This window comes from Patagioenas fasciata, chromosome 14, assembly GCF_037038585.1.
Source record: "Patagioenas fasciata isolate bPatFas1 chromosome 14, bPatFas1.hap1, whole genome shotgun sequence".
In the NCBI taxonomy this organism is placed as follows: Eukaryota; Metazoa; Chordata; class Aves; order Columbiformes; family Columbidae; genus Patagioenas; species Patagioenas fasciata.
Window position 1 is genome coordinate 3,687,322 of NC_092533.1, and position 18,135 is coordinate 3,705,456.

Consider the following 18,135-nt stretch of genomic DNA (forward strand, 5'->3'; position numbering starts at 1 on the left):
TGGTGATGGGATGCTGAGCCTGAAGCAGCACAGGCCGTGCTGGTGATGGGGACTGAGTGGGTGAGAATGGGAACTGCGATGGGAGGGGGATTCAGATGGGGATGGAGTCAGGGGTGAGGACAGGGATTGAGATGGGGATGCAGATGGGTATGTGGCCACAGATGCGGATGGAGACCGGGATGAGGATGAGGACGGGGATGGGGCCGCAGCGCCTCCTGGCCCGAAGCTGGAGCCGGTGCCCACCGGGGCGGTGCCGGGGCCGGTGGTGGCGGCGGCGCGGGGCGGGAGGGCGGCTCCGCTCCCCCCGCTGCGGTCTCGGTTCCCATGGCGACACTTCCTGTGGCAGCCGAAAGCGGTAGTGCCGGGGAGCGCCGGGCCGCGCCGGGAGAGCCGCGCCGCGCCGCCGGCCGGGGATGCTGCGGGGCCGCGGGCCGCGCCGGTAGCGCGCTGGGCCGGGCGGTGCCAGGCATGCAGGGCAAGGCCAAGCTGCTGCTGGTCCACAACGGCCGCATGGTGAGTCCCGGCCTGGCCCGGGGCGCCGGTCCCCATCCCACGGGGCGGCCCCGCCCGGCGGCACGGCGTGGGGCTGGGTACCGGGCAGGCAGGGGGTGTGGGGCTGGGTACCGGGCAGGCAGGGGCTGAACGGGGCCAGGGAGTGGGCAGGCGGGGAGTGTGGAACGGATAACGGGCAGGCAGGGGGCGTGGGGCTGGGTACCGGGAAGATAGGCGGATGTATGGGGCATGGGAACAGGCAGGCAGGGGGTGTGGGGCTGGGTACTGGGCAGGCAGAGGTGTATGGGGCTTGGGTATCCAAAGCAGGCAGGGATGTAAAGAGGTATTAGGGCAGAGAACAGTATATGAGGCTGGTTAGCAGGCAGGCAGGGACATACGGGGCTGGGGTAATGAGCAGGCAGGGGTCTTAGGAGGGTGAAGCAGCGATATGTGGGGATGCACGGCACCAAAGTATGGGGCCGGGGTAACAAGAGTCAGCAATGCTGGTGTGTCGTGGCAGGCAGGGCAGAGCTATGTGGGTGTGGGCAGCAGGGATGGATGGGGAAGAGCAAGGAGCTGGCAAAACAGGGGTATGTGGTGCGGGGGTAATGGGCAAGCAGGGCTGGGGTGTGCGGGGCTGAGATAAGGGGCATGGCAGCTGCATGTGGGGTGGTAGCAAGGACAGGCAGGGGTGGGATCGTGGGGTTCAGGTGTGTGGGGCTGGGATGGGGACTGGCAGGGGTGTGCAGGGCAGGCTGGGGTGTGTGGGGCTGTCAGGGTGGGGGGCACTGGCCAGCCAGGTGAAGGGCACCACTTCAGTGTGGCTCCAGGCGGGTGATGAGAGGCAGTGCCATGCTGGTGCTTAGCTGGGCTTTGACTGCAGAGGCTCTGCTCATCTCCCTTCTTGCTGTGTGTCCCAGGGTACCACATCCCCGCAGCAGGTGTCTGGGCCAGCTCAGGGAATAGTACAGGGCACCCTGTCCTGCTGTGCCCTGGGCTGGCAGCTCTGGCAGGACCTGCTCACCGTCTTTGGGCATCTGCCCCAGGCCACAAGGAAGGAGGGAGCAGGCAGTTTGCCTGCCTAGGGCTGTGGTTGTCCTTCCTTCCCTCCCCTCCTCCCCTCCTCTTCCTGTGCTGAGGAGGCTGCTTCTCTCCTCCACGGACAGGGTGGCAGGGTTACATCTGATAGCAGCTGCCCTTTCCCAACTGCTGTTCTGGCCCCAGGGCAGTAGATGCACGAGAGGTGGGAGAAAAGCTGCGCACCTCTTGTGACCCCCCCATCTAGCTGCCCCACGGGTTGGGAGCCCAGCATTCTGCCCCTGCCATGGGGCAGCCATTCTGGTTGCAGTTAACACCAGGGTGGTGGTTGCTGGCAGCCCGTGTCCCATGCACCTGGGTTTGGACCGGGCTTGCCCTGGTGCTGACGCCTGCCCAGGTACTGCTCCACCGGGCTGGAAAATGCTGTGTGCCCCCTCTCACTTCTCTTCTCTCCACCCCCGCAGGGCCCAGCTGTGTCAGATGGAGGTAAGGCTGCTCTTTGCTCTGGGATGGGAGGCCGGCATCATCCTCAGGGGAGGGGGAGGCCCAAAGCCAGGGGCAAGGAGCCAGGAGAGAGCCAGGTCCTGTGTCAGCACAGGCTGTGCCGTGGGCAGGTGCAGGACTGAGCCCTGTGCCAGGGACTCATCAGACCCCTTCATCTCTCCTGCATGGCCCCATTGTACCAGTCCCTCCCTTCTGGCTCTTCAGCTGGGACCCTTGGGGGCCAAGGGGCTTCCTGGAGCGAGCAGAACCTGGGTACCAGCCAGTCCCGTGCTCCCGGAGAGTTTGTTTGTCTCTCTGTCCATCTGTTTCATGGTACACTGGATATCTCAGATGTGCCATTTGACCATCTCAGCCCCACTGCAGGATCCTTTCAGCACAAGGTGCCAGGGGCTGCTGTGCCCACCTGTACATGCAGGGTGTGTGCGATTACCCTGTGTTTTGGACAGGAGGAGAAGGACAAGGAGCCTGGCAAAGCAGCAGCCTGCTGTCGGTTCTGCTCCCGCAGGCTGGGAGAGCCCTGCTTCCATGTCCTTATGTTCTCTTGCAAATGACCCTCTGCGCCCAGGGCTCACCAGCCAAGCCATTTCTAAAGCTGCGGTTGCCACTGGGACCTTCCATCTTTTTTATGGAGGGACTCCATTTGAATGCACAATCTCCTTGGGTTTCCTGGAGGGAGAGTTTCCTCAGGGTTAGGAGCCTCATGTGGCGTCATGGTGCTTGATCCATCCAGGTTGCCACTGCGATACCAGCTCCTCATCTTCCCTTCCTGAGGCCTTGCTGGCTCGCATCAGGATCAGGGAGATGAACTCCCCGCAGATACAGGGGGCAGCGGGCAACAGGGGTGGTGCTGGGGGACACCCAGGCCGCCAGAGCTGACTCTTTTTCTCTCTCAGAGTTAAATGCCTCCAGGGCCCGTGGCAGCAATCACAGTGTGAACAGCCTGCCAGGACCACCGGCCACCTGCAGCTCCGCACAGGGTTCTGTGGTCAGCTGGGCCGAATCCTTTGAGACGCTGCTGCAGGACCACGTGGCTGTCACCTACTTCACTGTGAGTGCCACAGCCAGACCTTGGTCCCTACTCCCGTCCACCGTTGGCAACCAGCTGTCCCTCAGCCATGGTGCCAGCTGGGCCAGCAGCTCTCTCTGCCCCGCAGGAGTTCCTCAAGAAAGAGTTCAGCGCTGAAAACGTCTACTTCTGGCAGGCGTGCGAGCGCTTCCAGCAGATCCCAGCCAGCGACACACAGCAGGTAGCAGCCTCCGCACAGCCACAGTGCGGCTGAGCCTGGGAGGGACGTGGGTGGAGGTGGCCATCATGCCTGCGTGTCCCAGGGTCCAAGCAAACCCCCGTAATGGGATGTTGAGCAGGCTGGGAGCTCTTGCAGGAGGGACAAGGAGACGGATGTGATGTGCATCTGAAAAGCTGCAGCCAGGACTGCCTGCCCTCCGGAGTGGGTTGTGCTTCTCCAGCCCAGGGTGGCTGGAGGGTGGAGAGTGCTGCTGGGGGGAAAAAAGAGACCAAGGGCAGAGAGCTAGACTGGGGATCATGGAGACAGAGCCACACAGCTGGAGGGGACAGTTCCTACCTTGGGCTGGACCTCTGTGGAGAGACCACCGTGTTGTACCCAGAGCTTGGTGCTGGGTGGAGGCGGCTGGCTCCGATGCCTGTCCTGAAGCCTGGGTACCGAGCTGGTCACAGGGGAAAATTGGTCCCTCAGGACTCGGGGGTCTTTGTGGGGTGAGCCAGGGGCTCCCCACAAGGTAGCAGTGAGGAGAGGGCTCCTGGCCTCAGCCTGACCCCTTCGCTCCCCCAGCTGGCTCAGGAGGCACGGCGAATCTACGATGAATTCCTCTCCAGCCACTCGGTCAGTCCTGTGAACATCGACAAGCAGGCCTGGATTGGGGAGGACATGCTGGCCACCCCCTCCCCAGACATGTTTCGCGTCCAGCAGCTCCAGGTATGAACCGCACCTGTGTTCCACCCTGCCCGCAGGATGGGGGCTGCAGGACCACCCTGCACATCACCAGCATCGCTGCTGGCACCTGGGGCCATGCCGTGGGACAGCAGCCAGACCAAGCTGGGGGCGGGCAGGGGTCTTAAGCACGCGCATACTCCCTTCGCAGATCTTTAACCTGATGAAGTTTGACAGCTACACGCGCTTTGTGAAATCCCCGCTCTACCAGGCCTGCCTGCGGGCAGAGAGACAGGGGCAGCCCCTGCCCGACCTGCGGCCCCACTCCCGCAGCAGCAGCCCCCCGCCTGACCTCAGCAAGGTGAGCAGGGTGGCAAGGGGGGCACAGGGACCTGTCCCTTGGCCTGAGAAAAAGGTGCTGGGTCCCTTTGCTGCTGTTTGGAGCTGCTGTTGGGCTGAGGGTGGACAAGTGGTCAGGGGACCAGGGAAAGGGCAAGCCTTGGATGTCCCCACACTGAGATTCTTCTCTGTTCACCCAGAAGTCGAAGCTGAAGCTGGGCAAGTCCCTGCCGCTGGGTGTGGAGACAGCGGGCAGCAGTGCCAACCGCAGCCCCCGCCGGTCCTTCAGGAAGGGCGAGCGGCGGGAGCCCTCCTGGGCAGGTACGTGCTGTGCCACGCAGGCCAGAGGAGCCGTGCCACCCCTGGAAGGTGCCCGCGGTGCCCACCACTGTCTCTCTGTCTGTCCTAGAGGGGGGAGAAGGTGGTGGGAGTGCCATGCTGTGGCGGGAGTCCCAGGGCTCACTCAACTCCTCAGCCAGCCTGGACCTGGGCTTCCTGTCCTCGGCCAGCACAACCCCCAGCCCCTGGACCGAGGTGAGTTGCCGCTGTGCCGGCCCCACGGCATCATGCTGCCACTGGCTGGGCTCATCCTGCCACCTCCCTCCCACAGGGCCATCGGAAAAGCCTGGGGGGCAGCGAGGCGGAGCTGCCGGCCAAGCCCATGAAGTACTGCTGCGTGTACCTGCCTGACGGCACGGCTTCGCTGGCCTCCGTCCGGCCCGGCCACTCCATCCGCGACATGCTGGCAGGGATATGCGAGAAACGTGGCTTCAGCCTCCCCGACATCAAGGTCTACCTGGTGGGGAACGAGCAGGTAGGGCAGGCAGGGGGAATGGGGGCTTCTGCCAGCCAGATCAGCCTTGTGCAGGGACAACGTGCCACTCTGGCATGCTCTTTCCTGATGGTTTGGCTTTTGCAGAAAGCGCTGGTGCTGGACCAGGAGTGCTCCGTGTTGGCAGACCAGGAGGTGAAACTGGAGAACAGGATAAGCTTTGAGTGAGTGGGAGCTTCAGGGCTGACACTGATGCCCACATGTTTGGTCCACATCACACACAGCACCCTAACCTCCTCGCGGTGCCCCACACTGAACACCCTGGCTCTGTCCTACCTGTCCATATTTGCCCTCAGACAGCCTCATCTCTTTCTCCGTAGCCTGGAAATCTCCTCCCTGAATAAGACCATCCGCATCACGGCGAAGTCAACCAAGCGCATCCGAGAAGCGCTGCAGCCCGTGCTGGGGAAGTACGGTGTGCGCATGGAGCTGGCGCTGCTGCGGCGGGTGAGCCTGCGCCTCGCCGGGATGGTCCCAGCCCCCACGGCCGGGATGCTGTGGGGGGGTTGGACCAGGGGCTGCCGGCAGTGGTGGGGAGCAGGGGTCTATGTCAGGGGCAGCCTGTGAGCTCATGGAGAGTCACCAGTGCCATGGGCCAGGAGGCACTGGTGGGTGTGCTGTGTGTGGTGCAGCCTGTGACCCAACAGGGTCTGGCCAGGGGGCTCACACGTCCTCAGCCTGGCCACCTTTGCCATGCTGCAGCAAGCGTGACACCGGCTGGCTCTTCCTATTGCAGCAAGGTGAGGCGGCCACCCTGGACCTGGAGAAGCTGGTCACCACGGTAGCTGCTCAGAAACTCATCCTGGAAACACCAGCAGGTAGAGTGACCTGCCCTCCAGCCGTGTCCCCCCTCAGGCTGTGTCACCCTGCCCAGAGTGCTCAAAGGGCCTGGCTGCTTTCGGGTGGTCATGGCTCCTGCTTCCTGGGATGGGCTCCATCCTGTCACTGGTGGGGACAGAACTGGTGCGCTGGCATGGGGTGCTGACCATCACTTACCTTGCAGACGTGCGAGTGACAGAGAGTGCTGAGGCCGCAGCCGCCCCCTCCCTGCTCCAGAACGAGGTGAGCTCAAGATCCCACCTTCCCTGGTTGAAGATGCCCCCGTGGCTGCTGCCATGGCCTGTGGGGAAGGTGTGCTCTGCCGTGGTGCTGGCACGTGCCGTGGGGCTGTGCAGCGGGTGCCAAGGCAGGGGCCAGGCTGTGGGAAGGCGATGGGGACATGGGCTGGGGGAGTGCTGCCTCCTCGCCGCATTGCTGAGGCCTGGGCTGCTTATTGCAGGAGGGCAGCCCGACAAGAGCAGAGTCGGACACGCTGTGGGAGATGCCCTCCTCCTTCTCCCGGCCCCGGTCTTCAGCTGCCATGAACCTGAACCGCCGCACATATGACCTGGAAGGTGAGACCTGGCCTGTCTAAAACCTGAGGGCTGGGGTAAAACACAGGGCAAGGGATGTGGGAGCCCCAGTCTAATGGGGATGGATGCAGGGTCCCATGAAGCTGCAGATGGGATATGAGGGATTTGGGGGTCTCTAGTTTGTTGAATGGGGGTGCAGGGTCCCATGGGTGCTGGCATGGAGTAGGGAGAAGTTGCAGGTGCTGTTACTGGGACATGTTCTGGATCACATCAGGTGGAGAGGGCAGCCCAGGTGTTAGGACTAGAGCCTGAGTGCCAGGCTCAGCTGCGTGACCTGCATTTCCCCCAGGCCTGGTGGAGCTGCTGAACCGTGCCCAGAGCTGCCGGGCCAATGACCAGCGTGGGCTGCTCTCCAAGGAGGACCTGGTCCTGCCTGACTTCCTCCAGCTCCCCGGGCAGGACGACAGTGCCTGTGACGGGTCGGATCAGCCCCGTGACCCTCACTCAGGCTCCGAGGGAAGTGGCCGTCCTCAGCCCTCAAACCCTGCGCCAGCTCAGCCTCCGGTTGACCATGAGCTCCGATGAGTCCTGCTGCACATCCGCACCCGGCATGTGGTACCCCCGGGCCATATCAGGGTTCAACGTGGGGTCCGACTGGCCCCTGCCCTGCACTGCCGACACTGCCTGGACCGCAGATTAGTCCACGTCCTGTCCCAAACTGTTGTGTCGTGTCACTGTGAGTGGTTGAGCAGCTGCCATGCCCCTTGATGGGGTCGCATCCTGGTGCACATCAAGGGAGTTCTGTACATAGTTTGAACCCCCGTTGCAAAGCACTTTGCAACGTCCCACGCATGCCTGGCACTGTCATGCCCAGTGCCTCTGCCTGCTGGCACGGCCCTGCAGACTGTTCAGGTGGGGAAAGCACCCTTCCAACCAAAGGGTGTGCAAGAGAGAGAGGACATGGGTGGGTGTGGTGGCAAGGCAGGCCCGAGCCCTGAGCCCTGGTGCTGTGGGCAGGCAGGGTCAGGAGAACACGTGTCCAGAGCAGAAGGACGGATCCGGTCCCTGACCCCACAGGAACAGGGGTTCCCCCGTTGTTGATGAGCAGGTCTACCCGTCCCAGGAAGGGTAAGCATGGCCCTGCCAGCATACATCCTGGGCAAGTTGTTACCATCGGCATTGCATGAGTGTGGCTGGGCCTGATCCTGCCAGGCTCAGCGCAATTGTGGAGCAGGGCATGGAGCTGTACGTGGTTCCTGCCCTGAGCAGACAGAGGCAGAGCCAGCAGGGAGGTCCTGTGTGGGCAACTGCTGAAGTGACCCACGGGAGCGGATCCTCGTAGGTCTCTGCTGCAGCCTGTCTGGGGCCGTGGGTGCTCAGCCCCTGCGGACAGCCGTCCCCGGCACCAGGGGAATGCAGCACCGCTGGGTGCTGAGCATTTCAGCCTGGTGTGTGGGTACCCAGCGTGTGCCCAGCCTGGCATCCCTGCTGGCAGCTGTGCTGGGCAGTAACCTTGTGCCTGGGAGGTCCCCATTCCCCGGGGAGCCCCATGTCCTCAGAGGTCTCAGATTCTGTCCATGATGGAGACAGCCCCCGAATAGCAGCCAGGAGATCCCTCCAACATCCGTGTGTGCTGGGGCCCTTCCCTGGGTCACTGCTCTGTCACCACTGCCCAGCCAGAGGCAGAGGGGTGGCCCAGGACAGCTGGCTGCAGCCCCATGGCCCAGGTCAGAGCCCCTCTGTGTCTCCATGGTGTTGCTCAGTCCCGTCTGTGATGTGAAATCAGGGGAAATAAAGAGCATTGCCTGGACATGCATCCTTCTCCTTCCTCTGCTGCTAAGGCCAGATGGTGCTTTTCCTGGCAGCAATGTCCCCCCAGTCCCCGCTGTACCCCACAGAGCCCCCATGGGGTCAGGGCAGAGCTGGAGCCAACCCTGGCCCTGGTGCCACCCTGCCCGGCAGCAAATGGCGGTGCCAGGAACTTGTTTTCCCAGCACTGCTGATGATGTAGGGGAAGATGCAGGGCCGGCATGGCCAAGGACTTCAGCCCCGACACTGTCAATGAGTGACAGCCAGAGCTGCCAGGGCCTCACCAGGTTAATGATTGTGGGGGCAGCTGGGCAAGAGCCCTAGGGACGGGGCAAGCGCGGACACCAGCCTCCTGCCCACTGCAGCTGGGCACGGGGCACTGTGGGTGCCACTGGCCACCCTCCCTGGCCAGAAGGGTCCCCAGGCCCTGCAGAGGCAGGACATGTCCCCTGCTGTGGCACCTCCTGGGCATTCAGGTCCAGCGATTTGTGACTCTGCAGAGGCTCGGTGATGCTCCAGCAGTGGCAGGGATGTCCCCAGGCTGTCCCTGACCACTCTGGGGTACCTGAGGGATCTCCCATTCTCTCCCCATATACAATTGCAGCTGTTTTGTCCATGGTGATGGATCCTGGGAGCGTCTGATCCCAGAAAAACAGGGACGTGGCAACCGCGTGGCCTCTCTGTGCCCATTCCTCGCAGGTGCCTGGGCTGGAGGGGCCTTTGGCCCCTGGCTCTCCCCAGGGCAGATGTGGGGGCGAGCTGGTCGGGTGCCTTGCGCGTGGATGGAAACTTGGCCGAAGGTGCATAAACAGCGGTAATGATAAACGGCATCGAGGAGGTGGTGATGGCAACACTGGTGTCGCTCCGCTCCTGCCTGCCCTGGCAGAACACGTGCTGGAAGACACAGACTCTGCCCCGCACAGCCCTCGCAGCACTGCCAGCTGCTCCGTGCTGAACTGGGCCGCGTGCCACCATCACCAACAGCGACAGGACATGGGGACTGCACCGGTACTGACGTAACCCGCCGTCAACGCCCTGGCAATGCGGACAGTCTGTACCTTGGGCAGAGCTGGGCCCCTTGCAGCTGATGCTGAGGTGTCTCTGAGGATGGTGGATGTGTGTGTGGCCTCACCTCCAGTCTGAGACACCCCAACAGCACCAGCACTGAGGTCTTCTCCTCCTCTTCATCTCGTGCAGGGAGTGAAGCACCCAGCACCAAGTGACAGGGAGCTGAGGTTGCTCCAGCACCGCCCCAGCTTTGCTCCCTGCCACACTGGCTGCTGCTTGCCCAGGGTGATGCAAAGCCTCGGGTAGCCGAGGCGGGGTGTGTGGCAGCGTGGTACCCTGGGGACATGTGCTGCATCCTGCCCCGCGGCTGTGGCTGATGTGGGATGCAGCACGGTTACCCATTAACTGCAGGAATTTCTGGGGAGGAGGTGAGCAGCAAGCGTTGGGGGGCAACGTGGGGCTCCTTAGACTTTGCTCTTGGCCTGCGTATAAAGGGCCACGGTGCCCTGCTTACCACTTCACTGGAGGGACGCGTGGATGTGGCATGTGGATGTGGCACTGCCCTGAGTGCCCGGCCAGCCCCAGGTGAGCAGGACCCTGGGCAGGAGGGGTCCCCTCCCCGTGTCCCCTGCCTGCCCTTGCGGGAGCTCACTGGGATGGTGTGGTAGTGGTTGGTAGCCCAGGGGACCAGTGGGTGATGGGAAGGTCCTCCTCGGTGTCGCCAGCACTGCTGTGGTGACACACGGCTGCCTCTGCTCAGCCTCAGCAGGAGCGATGCTGCCCTACCGGAGGGAGAGCCCAGCCGTGCCCCGCTGCCTGGTGCAGGGTGGAAGGGTGGTGCACGGGCCACAGTTCGCCTTCTGCCCCAGCCCCCCAGGTAGGTGCCCCCAGCCCTCTTCCTCCTCCTCTTCCTCACTGCGCTGGGCTCAGCTCTGCTGCTGGCCAGACCCTGGCCCAGGCAGTACCGGGCTCTGCTCTGCAGGGTGGCCCCCAGAAGGATGGGACTGTAACGCAGGTGCTCCCTCTCCCCAGCTCTGCACCGGCTGCCGGGTGCCCATGCCTGTCCCTTCACTGTCGGGGCAGTGCCGTGCCCTGACCACGGCTTCCCCTGCCCCGGCTCGCCTGGGCGCCTGGGCGAGAGCAGGGAGCGGTACGAGCTGGATGTGCTGCCCTGGCAGGGGCCCCGGCTGGGCTTGGAGGAGCTTCAGAAGCCAGGTGAGACCCCCCTGGGTGGTGGGCACGAAGGACCCTGGTTGAGGAGCACCCCAGAGACCTACCAGAGGCGCCCAGGGGGGGCCTTGGGGTGCCAGGAGAGCCCCAGCTTTGCCCCTGGGACTGGCAGCAACTCCTCCTTGCTGCCCTGCGGTGCCAGTTCTTGTGCTGGCATCCCAGCCGGACACCCAGCATGGCAGGGTGTCTGCTGGTGGGGGAGACCCTCAGCTCCCCAGAGTGCTGCAGAGAGAGTGAGGGGCAATATGGGTGGTTGGCATGAAGTGCTCAAGGGTGGGAGGAGATGGAGGGGACCCAGGGAGTGGTGGCACAACTGGGGACACAAGCCTTGTCCCACCGAGGGGCAGAAGAGGATGGTGTAGGGCTGTGGGAGCCCAGGGAGCTGGTGCCATGCCATAGCTGGTGTTTAACACTCTCTCTTGTCTTGCGCAGAGCTGGGGTTCTGGGCCAGGTTCCAGTCCATCTGTGTCTCCCTTCTCAAGGTGCCCTTGATGTTCGGGTTCCTGTACCTCTTCGTGTGCTCCCTGGACGTGCTCAGCTCTGCCTTCCAGCTGGCTGGAGGTAGGGTGGTGGGGGCACCTGGATGGCTGGTGGCACCCACCGTACCAGCACCCTGCCACTCACACTCTCTTGCAGGCAAGGTGGCTGGGGACATCTTCAAGGACAACGCCATCCTCTCCAACCCAGTGGCCGGGCTGGTGGTGGGCATCCTGGTGACTGTGCTGGTGCAGAGCTCCTCCACCTCCACCTCCATCATCGTTAGCATGGTCTCCTCAGGATGTGAGTGTGTCCATTGGGCTCCCCAGGACCTGAGCCTGGGGAAGGGGGTGGCTGGATGGCATCACCCCAGGCTGGACCATGTGGGGCTAGTGGGTCTCTTTGCCCCCAGTGCTGGAGGTACGCTCTGCCATCCCCATCATCATGGGCTCCAACATCGGCACCTCTGTCACCAACACCATTGTGGCCCTCATGCAGGCTGGAGACCGCAGTGAGTTTAAACGGTGAGAGTCAGAGGGGACACAGGGGTTGGGGGCTGCTCCCTAGGGACCACCCCATGCCAACAGGCCCTCCACACAGGGCCTTCGCTGGTGCCACAGTGCACGACTGCTTCAACTGGCTGTCAGTGCTGGTCCTGCTGCCACTGGAGGTGGTGAGCGGCTACCTGCACCGCGTCACCCACCTGGTCGTGGCCACCTTCAACATCCGCAGCGGGAAGGACGCCCCCGACCTGCTGAAGATCATCACAGAGCCCTTCACCAAGCTCATCATCCAGGTCTCCTCAGCCGTGGTGTCCCCAGGCTGGTGATGGTCGCACATGCTGGTGGTGATGTCCCCAGTGCTGGTGTCACTTTGATGGTGGTCATGCCTAAGTTTCTCTAGGCTGGCAGTGGTGTGCCCAGGCTAGTGGTGGTTCCCCAGCGTTGGTGCCCCTGTGCTGGTGGTGACATTCCCAGCACTGGTGTCCCTTTGACGGTGGTTGTGTTTGAGTGTCCCCAGGCTGGCAGCAGTGTCCCCATCCCAGCAAAGATGTCCCCAAGCTGGGGGTGCAGTCAGCCCTCAAGGGCCCTCTCCAACGTGTGTGTTGTTGCAGCTGGACAAGTCGGTGATCACGGGCATTGCAACAGGAGACGAGAGCCTGCGCAACCGGAGCCTCATCCGCGTCTGGTGTGGTCCCACACCCCCACAGGTGAGTGGCTTGTGATCCTGCTGGGGCCACCAAACAATCCCATGGAGGGTGGGTGGTGGGCAGGGGGCTGGCCAAGGATGCTGTGGAGCCACCTGCAGCCCACCCTCTCTTTGCAGATGGCTGCTGTAGGGTTTGAGCCGCCTCCAAACTGCACAGCCCTTGGCCACTGCAGCACTAAGGGCATCGGGAGCCTCCACAACATCAGCAGGCAGAAGTGTGAGTGGGTGCAGGGGGCTGGAAAGCTGCAGGTAGGGCTGGGGGGGCTTAATGTGGGATGCAGAGGTGCTGGACATGGGGCTGGAGTCATGACGTGGGGCAGCGCTGGGAGATGTTGGAGCTGGGGTCCTGATGTGGGGCTAGGGGGCTGGTTTGTGAGCAGGGCTGGGCCAGCCCCAACCCCTCACCCAGCCATGCTGTGGGGCAGGCGAGCACCTCTTCACCAACACACCACTGCCCGACCTGGCCGTGGGGCTGGTGCTGCTGGCCGGGTCCCTCGTTGTGCTCTGCACCTGCCTCATCCTCCTGGTCAAACTCCTCAACTCCCTGCTCAAGGGACAGGTGGCCAAAGCCATCCAGAAAGTCATTAACACTGGTGAGTGCGATGGGACCTGCCTGCCCCATGGCCACCCAACCACGTCCCTACTTGCCACCCTCAGACTGATTCCTGGCTGCCTCTAACCCCTATTTCTGCTTCTACCCCTGTGTCCCTGGCCCGCCAATGAGCCCTGGCTTCTGGCTGTCGTGGCCTCCTGGCGTCCACGTCCTCCTTCCCTGGCCATCCCAGGCACCAGGCTGGCCCCATACCCACAGCCTGACCCCATATCCACAGCCTGTCCCCACAGCCCCCTTCTCAGCACCATGTAGGAGCTCTGGGCTGCTCCCAGCTGACGTGTGCATGTCCATGTCCATGTCTGTGGCCGTGCTCATGGCCATGCCCTGGCAGACCTCCCACACCCGCTCAGCTGGCTCACTGGGTACTTCGCCATGGTGGTGGGCGCTGGAATGACCTTTGTGGTGCAGAGCAGCTCCGTCTTCACCTCTGCCATCACACCTCTGATTGGTGAGTCCCGGTCAAAACTGGTCCCCTGCCACGTGCTGGTCCCCCCCACAATGTCCTGGGTGTGCTGGGGCACTTGGAGATGTGTCTCCCTGGGTGACTGTGGGGATGGCACTGGCAAGGAGCAATGGGACAAGACAGGATCCCTCTCCCACAGGCCTGGGGGTGATCAGCATTGAGCGCGCCTACCCGCTGACCCTGGGCTCCAACATCGGCACCACCACCACTGCCATCCTGGCCGCCTTGGCCAGCCCGGGGGACAAGCTGGCCAGCTCCTTCCAGGTACAGCCAGGGGCCGTGCCTGGAATCGTGGGGGGCACTGGGCAAGGAGGAGGCTGCCCACGTGCCAAAACCAACGGGGATGCTGTCCCTGCAGATTGCCCTCTGCCACTTCTTCTTCAACATCTCCGGCATCCTGCTGTGGTACCCGCTGCCCTTCACCCGCCTGCCCATCCGCATGGCCAAGGCGCTGGGCGAGCGCACGGCCAAATACCGCTGGTTCGCTGTGCTGTACCTCATTGTCTGCTTCCTCCTGCTGCCCTCCCTTGTCTTTGGCATCTCCATGGCGGGCTGGCAAGTGCTGGTAGGGGTGGGCGCACCCTTCCTCGGCCTCCTCTTCTTCGTGGGGCTGGTGAACGCGCTGCAGGCACGCAGCCCCGGCCGCCTGCCCAAATGGCTGCAGAACTGGGACTTCCTCCCCTCCTGGATGCACTCACTGCAGCCCCTCGACCAGCTCATCACCCGGGCCACTCTGTGCTGCACAGACCGCTGCCGTGGCCCCGAGGGCTGGGAGGAACGCGAGGGCCCTCCCTGTGACAAGGCCAGGCTGGGGCTGAGCAACCCCGTGCTCTCCTACCCCGAGGAGGTGCCCGGCCCCGCCATCCGGGTGGGCTCCCCTCGCCCACCCCTGCACAGTGCCACACGGCTCTAGCCGCCACCGGACACCTGGCCACCGCTCCCATGGCTGCCCTGTTTCCACCATCCCTGCTCAGCTGGTGTCTAATAAATGCCAAACGCCTGCGCGCTGCGTGTGTGCCTCTTAGGTTCCTGCCTCTGCACACCTTATTGGAGACACAGGTGCCAGACATCCACCATTCGCCCCACCTTGTCCATACACTACCCCTGCACAGCCCGGATGGGTGCCCAGCACTGAGGATGCACCGAACACGCTGCCCGTGCCATGAGGGTACACGGTGCCGATGCTGCAGCCAAACCCTGCACCGCAGCCCAATCCCGCACCTGTGGTTTGCAGCCAGCTTGTACCAACGTGCCATGGGCAGCATCTTACACCCACCTCATCCCCAGATGGCTGAGCGGGCAGGACGGGGTCAGTGTCACACCGCTCTGTGTCACAGCAGTGTGCCGGTGAGCTGGGCACAGCACAGGGCAGCTGGCGAGGTGCTGTGGTGCTGCTGGGCTGGGGCTCAGCGAGATCCCTACTCAGCATGGCTGGGCAGTGCGCCCAGCCCACTGGATACCCTGACAGTCACAGCAGAAGACCACCCACTATGGTGACCCTGGCAGGAGCCCTTTAAGCGTTGGCCATAACTGCTTCTCCCACTGCCCGCAGATGTTTGGGCTCCTGCCAGTGATATAAGCCCGTCCCTCCCTCCTTCCCGCCTGCCGCCTCCTGGGCTGGGACCAGCAGAGCCAGCCGTGCTGCCGTGGGAGCGCTCAGGGGCTGCCGGCACCGCTGCTGCCCCACTTGCCTGGCCGGGTGACCAGAGGGCCAGGACAACCTCCACCTTGCTGCTGGACCGGGTCAGTAGGGGAGTGGTGGTGGCCAGGACACTGCCCAGGGGCTCGGTGATGCCGGGGCTGTGCCATGAGAAGTGGTGGGGCGGTGAGTGGGGCGCGTGTGGTGGGGGGCAGCCCCATGGGTCTTTGTCTGTCTGAGGGTCTGAGCCAGCATGGAGCCAGCTGGTGCCCTCCCCAATGCTTCCAGTAATGGCAGTGGCACCGGCAGTGCCCCCCACTCACCAGCGGCCACTGGGCTCATCCTGCTGGCCGCCCTGGCCGTCCTGCTGGCCACACTGGTGGGCAACACACTGGTGGTGGCAGCCATTTCCACCAGCCGGGCTCTACGGGCTCCACAGAACCTCTTCCTGGTGTCCCTGGCCTTGGCGGACATCCTGGTGGCCATCCTTGTCCTGCCCTTCTCACTAGCCAACGAGGTGATGGGCTACTGGTATTTTGGTGGCCTGTGGTGTAGCCTGTACCTGGCGCTGGACGTGCTGCTCTGCACCGCTTCCATCGGCCACCTCTGCGCCATCAGCCTCGACCGCTACTGGGCCGTCACCCGGGCGGCCCGGCTCAACCTGCGCCGCAGCCCCGGACGGGTGAAAGGGATGATCGGGACGGTCTGGGTGGCAGCGACCCTGGTGGCACTGCCACCGCTGCTGCGGGCACAGCCGGGAGGCCAGGAGTGCCAGCTGAGCCAAGAGACCTGGTACGTGCTGGCCTCCTGCGCCGCCTCCTTCTTCGCCCCCTGCCTCGTCATGGTCGCCGTCTACTGCCGCATCTACCACCTGACGGTTCGGCGGACAGCCGCCCTCCTCGCCGCCCGCTCCCTGCACCCTGCTGGAGCAAAGGGGCCGGGGGTCGGGGTGCCCGGCCGGCGGCGCCAGAGCCAGCACCAGAGCGTGTTGCTGTGCCGACAGCGGCTGGTGCGGGCGCGGGAGCGGCGCTTCACCGTCGTGCTGGCCGTGGTGATGGGGGCCTTCGTGCTGTGCTGGTTCCCCTTCTTCTTCACCTACAGCCTGGGGGCTGTCTGCGGGGAGGGCTGCCATGTCTCCAAGCCCCTCTTCAGCTTCTTCTTCTGGATCGGCTACTGCAACAGCAGCCTCAACCCCCTCATCTACACCCTCTTCAACCGGGACTTCCGCGCTGCATTCCGCCGGCTCCTCGCCATCCCCCGCCAGCATTGCATCTAGGGACACCAGGGACACCACAGACATGGCCCCAGCCCTGCTCACCCCCAGCAGCACCCAGTCCTGCTGCAGACCCCGGACTGTGGTGCCAGTGTGCATCGCAAGGTACTTTTGGAAACGCGGGGCTGAATAAAACATGGCCAAAGCCTGTGCCTGAGGCTGGCATCTGCCTCTCACTGGCACCTGTCGTCACCCACGTCCCCCCACCTACCCCTGCTTGCAGCATGGGTGACCCACCAGTGGTGACAAATTACCAGCTCTGGTAAATGCCAACCCACCCTGCTGCCAGGAACCCCAACTCCTCTGTGTGCCCATGGCCACAAGCCATGGACCCACAGCTTCTGTAAGGGGGGACAAAAGCCCCTCATGTGGCAGCATCACTAGCACTGGGATGAGCTGGTTGTGCCATCATAGCAGCCCAGCCCGAGCCCTGTGTGCCACTGCCAGGGCTGTCCCCTCTGGCTGCCCGTGAGCATACAGCTGTGCCATGCGATGGAGGCTCTGTGGGGGCACGTATGTACCCCATAGTGAGGCAGGAGTGGGGTGAGACACCCCACATCCTGCTCAGGGGCTTCACCAGGGTCTTGCTGCAGGAGGGAAAGGAGGAATGACATCCTGGTGCTGGAAAGGCCGTCCTCCCTTGGGAGAGCGTGGGATATGGGAACACATCGGAACAGGCTCCAGCACAGCCTGAGGTGTGAGGGGCCATGAGGACAACCGTGGGTCTGTGGGTCAAAGACCCATGGGGCAGCCACATCCTCCTGGGAGCAGCAGCCACTCCACACCCGCCCTGCCGGGCTCCCAGCCCCGCTTCACACAGACACCCGGGGGGTCAGGGGCTGCTCCACTTCTCCAGCTTTGCAGCTCAAAATAGAAAATCTCAAAACATCGGACTTTCACTCAGCTAAAAAAAGCCTCCGGCGCCTGAGAGCTGGAGCCTAAGGAACGCTGGTCCCCACCAGCCCACGCCAGCCTCACCGGGGTGGGCACAGCTCAGCCATGGGGTCCAAGGGGCTGGAAGGGACGGGGACGGTCACAGCGGTGAGGTTCCCTGGGCCATCCCCTGCACCTACTGGCCCCATGCACAGAGGTTCATGGCATGAGCTCTGGGACCAGTGGAGGCTCCCAGCGGGGATCGTGCTGGGACGGGGGCCCAGTGCTGACCCCCCGGGAGGCGGCTGGCCCCGGCGGTTGGAGCCACACTGGCACCATCTGCGGAAGGAGCTGCCCTATCGTTGCCGCCTTGCTTCCCCTCCCACAGCCGCCTTTTGCCTTTTCACATCTAAATAGCATTTTGCTACTAAAAATAACCAGGGACGCTTGGCCAGGCCAGCTCAGCTGGGGGACAGGAGCTGTCCCCGAGGGGCACCAGCCCTGTGGGCAGCACCCTGGGGCCCCACGGTGCCCAGGCTCCTGCACCCTGCCCTCACCATTGCCCAGCACCACTGGGGCTGACCAGGGGACCAAGCACTGTCCCTTCTCCTGGGCAGGAGTGCAGGGGATGCTGCAGGGCAGGAGGGGCAGGTTCCCCCAGCTTGGGCAAGGAGTTGTTATCACACACTCTCTGTGCTGGCATTGAGGCAACATGTGAGCCACCAAAGGGATCTGCAGGCTGACGTCCAAAATACCAAATCCCAAGGGCTGGGTGGGGTCTGGGAGCACCTGGTCACCCCAGGTACTATTGAGGTTCTGGGATGCTCTGGGGAGACCTTCCCCACCAAGCATCTCCCACTGCATCGCCATCCAGCATATCATCCTGCCTATAGAAGACTGGTTAAGAAGATCGCTCCATCTCTTCACAGCAGCCCTTTCCTTCCAAGTTTGTACAAACAGTCTGTTTAATCCACCAAGTTTGTACAAAAAGTCTGTTTAATCCTTCACAGCATGACCCTTATTCCTGTCCTGCTCGTGAGCTGCCGTGATCCCAGTACCGCTGGGAAAGCGGCT

The 18,135-nt window shown here is 63.5% G+C and overlaps 3 protein-coding genes across 4 annotated transcripts; all 3 read left to right on the plus strand.

Annotated features, from left to right (window-relative positions):
* The first annotated feature begins 317 nt into the window (after window positions 1-317).
* On the plus strand, window positions 318-8,277 carry RGS14 (regulator of G protein signaling 14). The gene is made up of 15 exons (XM_065849220.2): window positions 318-513; window positions 1,995-2,016; window positions 2,928-3,082; window positions 3,189-3,281; window positions 3,846-3,989; window positions 4,156-4,305; window positions 4,484-4,604; window positions 4,693-4,817; window positions 4,894-5,097; window positions 5,203-5,279; window positions 5,436-5,562; window positions 5,852-5,933; window positions 6,119-6,177; window positions 6,395-6,509; window positions 6,817-8,277. The coding sequence occupies exons 1-15, from the start codon at window positions 325-327 to the stop codon at window positions 7,050-7,052; spliced, it is 1,899 nt and encodes a 632-aa protein (XP_065705292.1). The 5' UTR covers window positions 318-324; the 3' UTR covers window positions 7,053-8,277.
* A 1,375-nt stretch (window positions 8,278-9,652) lies between these two features.
* On the plus strand, window positions 9,653-14,279 carry SLC34A1 (solute carrier family 34 member 1). Of its 2 annotated transcripts, XM_065849218.2 has the most exons (13): window positions 9,653-9,869; window positions 10,045-10,161; window positions 10,317-10,499; window positions 10,947-11,075; window positions 11,151-11,294; window positions 11,404-11,515; window positions 11,592-11,787; window positions 12,106-12,201; window positions 12,318-12,417; window positions 12,626-12,793; window positions 13,145-13,261; window positions 13,416-13,540; window positions 13,635-14,279. In XM_065849218.2, the coding sequence occupies exons 1-13, from the start codon at window positions 9,668-9,670 to the stop codon at window positions 14,187-14,189; spliced, it is 2,244 nt and encodes a 747-aa protein (XP_065705290.2). In that variant the 5' UTR covers window positions 9,653-9,667; the 3' UTR covers window positions 14,190-14,279. The 2 variants fall into 2 exon arrangements, with proteins under 2 accessions (XP_065705290.2, XP_071670752.1); XM_071814651.1 differs by lacking the exon at window positions 12,626-12,793.
* Window positions 14,280-14,841: 562 nt separating this feature from the next.
* LOC136107861 (alpha-2Db adrenergic receptor-like) lies at window positions 14,842-16,340 on the plus strand. The gene has a single exon (XM_065849221.2). The coding sequence runs from the start codon at window positions 15,169-15,171 to the stop codon at window positions 16,189-16,191; it is 1,023 nt and encodes a 340-aa protein (XP_065705293.1). The 5' UTR covers window positions 14,842-15,168; the 3' UTR covers window positions 16,192-16,340.
* The last annotated feature ends 1,795 nt before the right edge of the window (window positions 16,341-18,135 follow it).

Excerpts from the sequence above, each read along its gene's own strand:
- RGS14 (XM_065849220.2), top strand. The coding sequence starts at position 325 with ATGGCGACACTTCCTGTGGCAGCCGAAAGCGGTAGTGCCGGGGAGCGC. Across the intron at positions 4,818-4,893 it reads CCCCCAGCCCCTGGACCGAG|GGCCATCGGAAAAGCCTGGG; the intron begins GTGAGTTGCCGC and ends TCCCTCCCACAG. Across the intron at positions 5,098-5,202 it reads ACCTGGTGGGGAACGAGCAG|AAAGCGCTGGTGCTGGACCA; the intron begins GTAGGGCAGGCA and ends TGGCTTTTGCAG.
- SLC34A1 (XM_065849218.2), top strand. The coding sequence starts at position 9,668 with ATGCAGCACGGTTACCCATTAACTGCAGGAATTTCTGGGGAGGAGGTG. Across the intron at positions 11,516-11,591 it reads GACCGCAGTGAGTTTAAACG|GGCCTTCGCTGGTGCCACAG; the intron begins GTGAGAGTCAGA and ends CCCTCCACACAG. Across the intron at positions 13,541-13,634 it reads AGCTGGCCAGCTCCTTCCAG|ATTGCCCTCTGCCACTTCTT; the intron begins GTACAGCCAGGG and ends CTGTCCCTGCAG.
- LOC136107861 (XM_065849221.2), top strand. The coding sequence starts at position 15,169 with ATGGAGCCAGCTGGTGCCCTCCCCAATGCTTCCAGTAATGGCAGTGGC.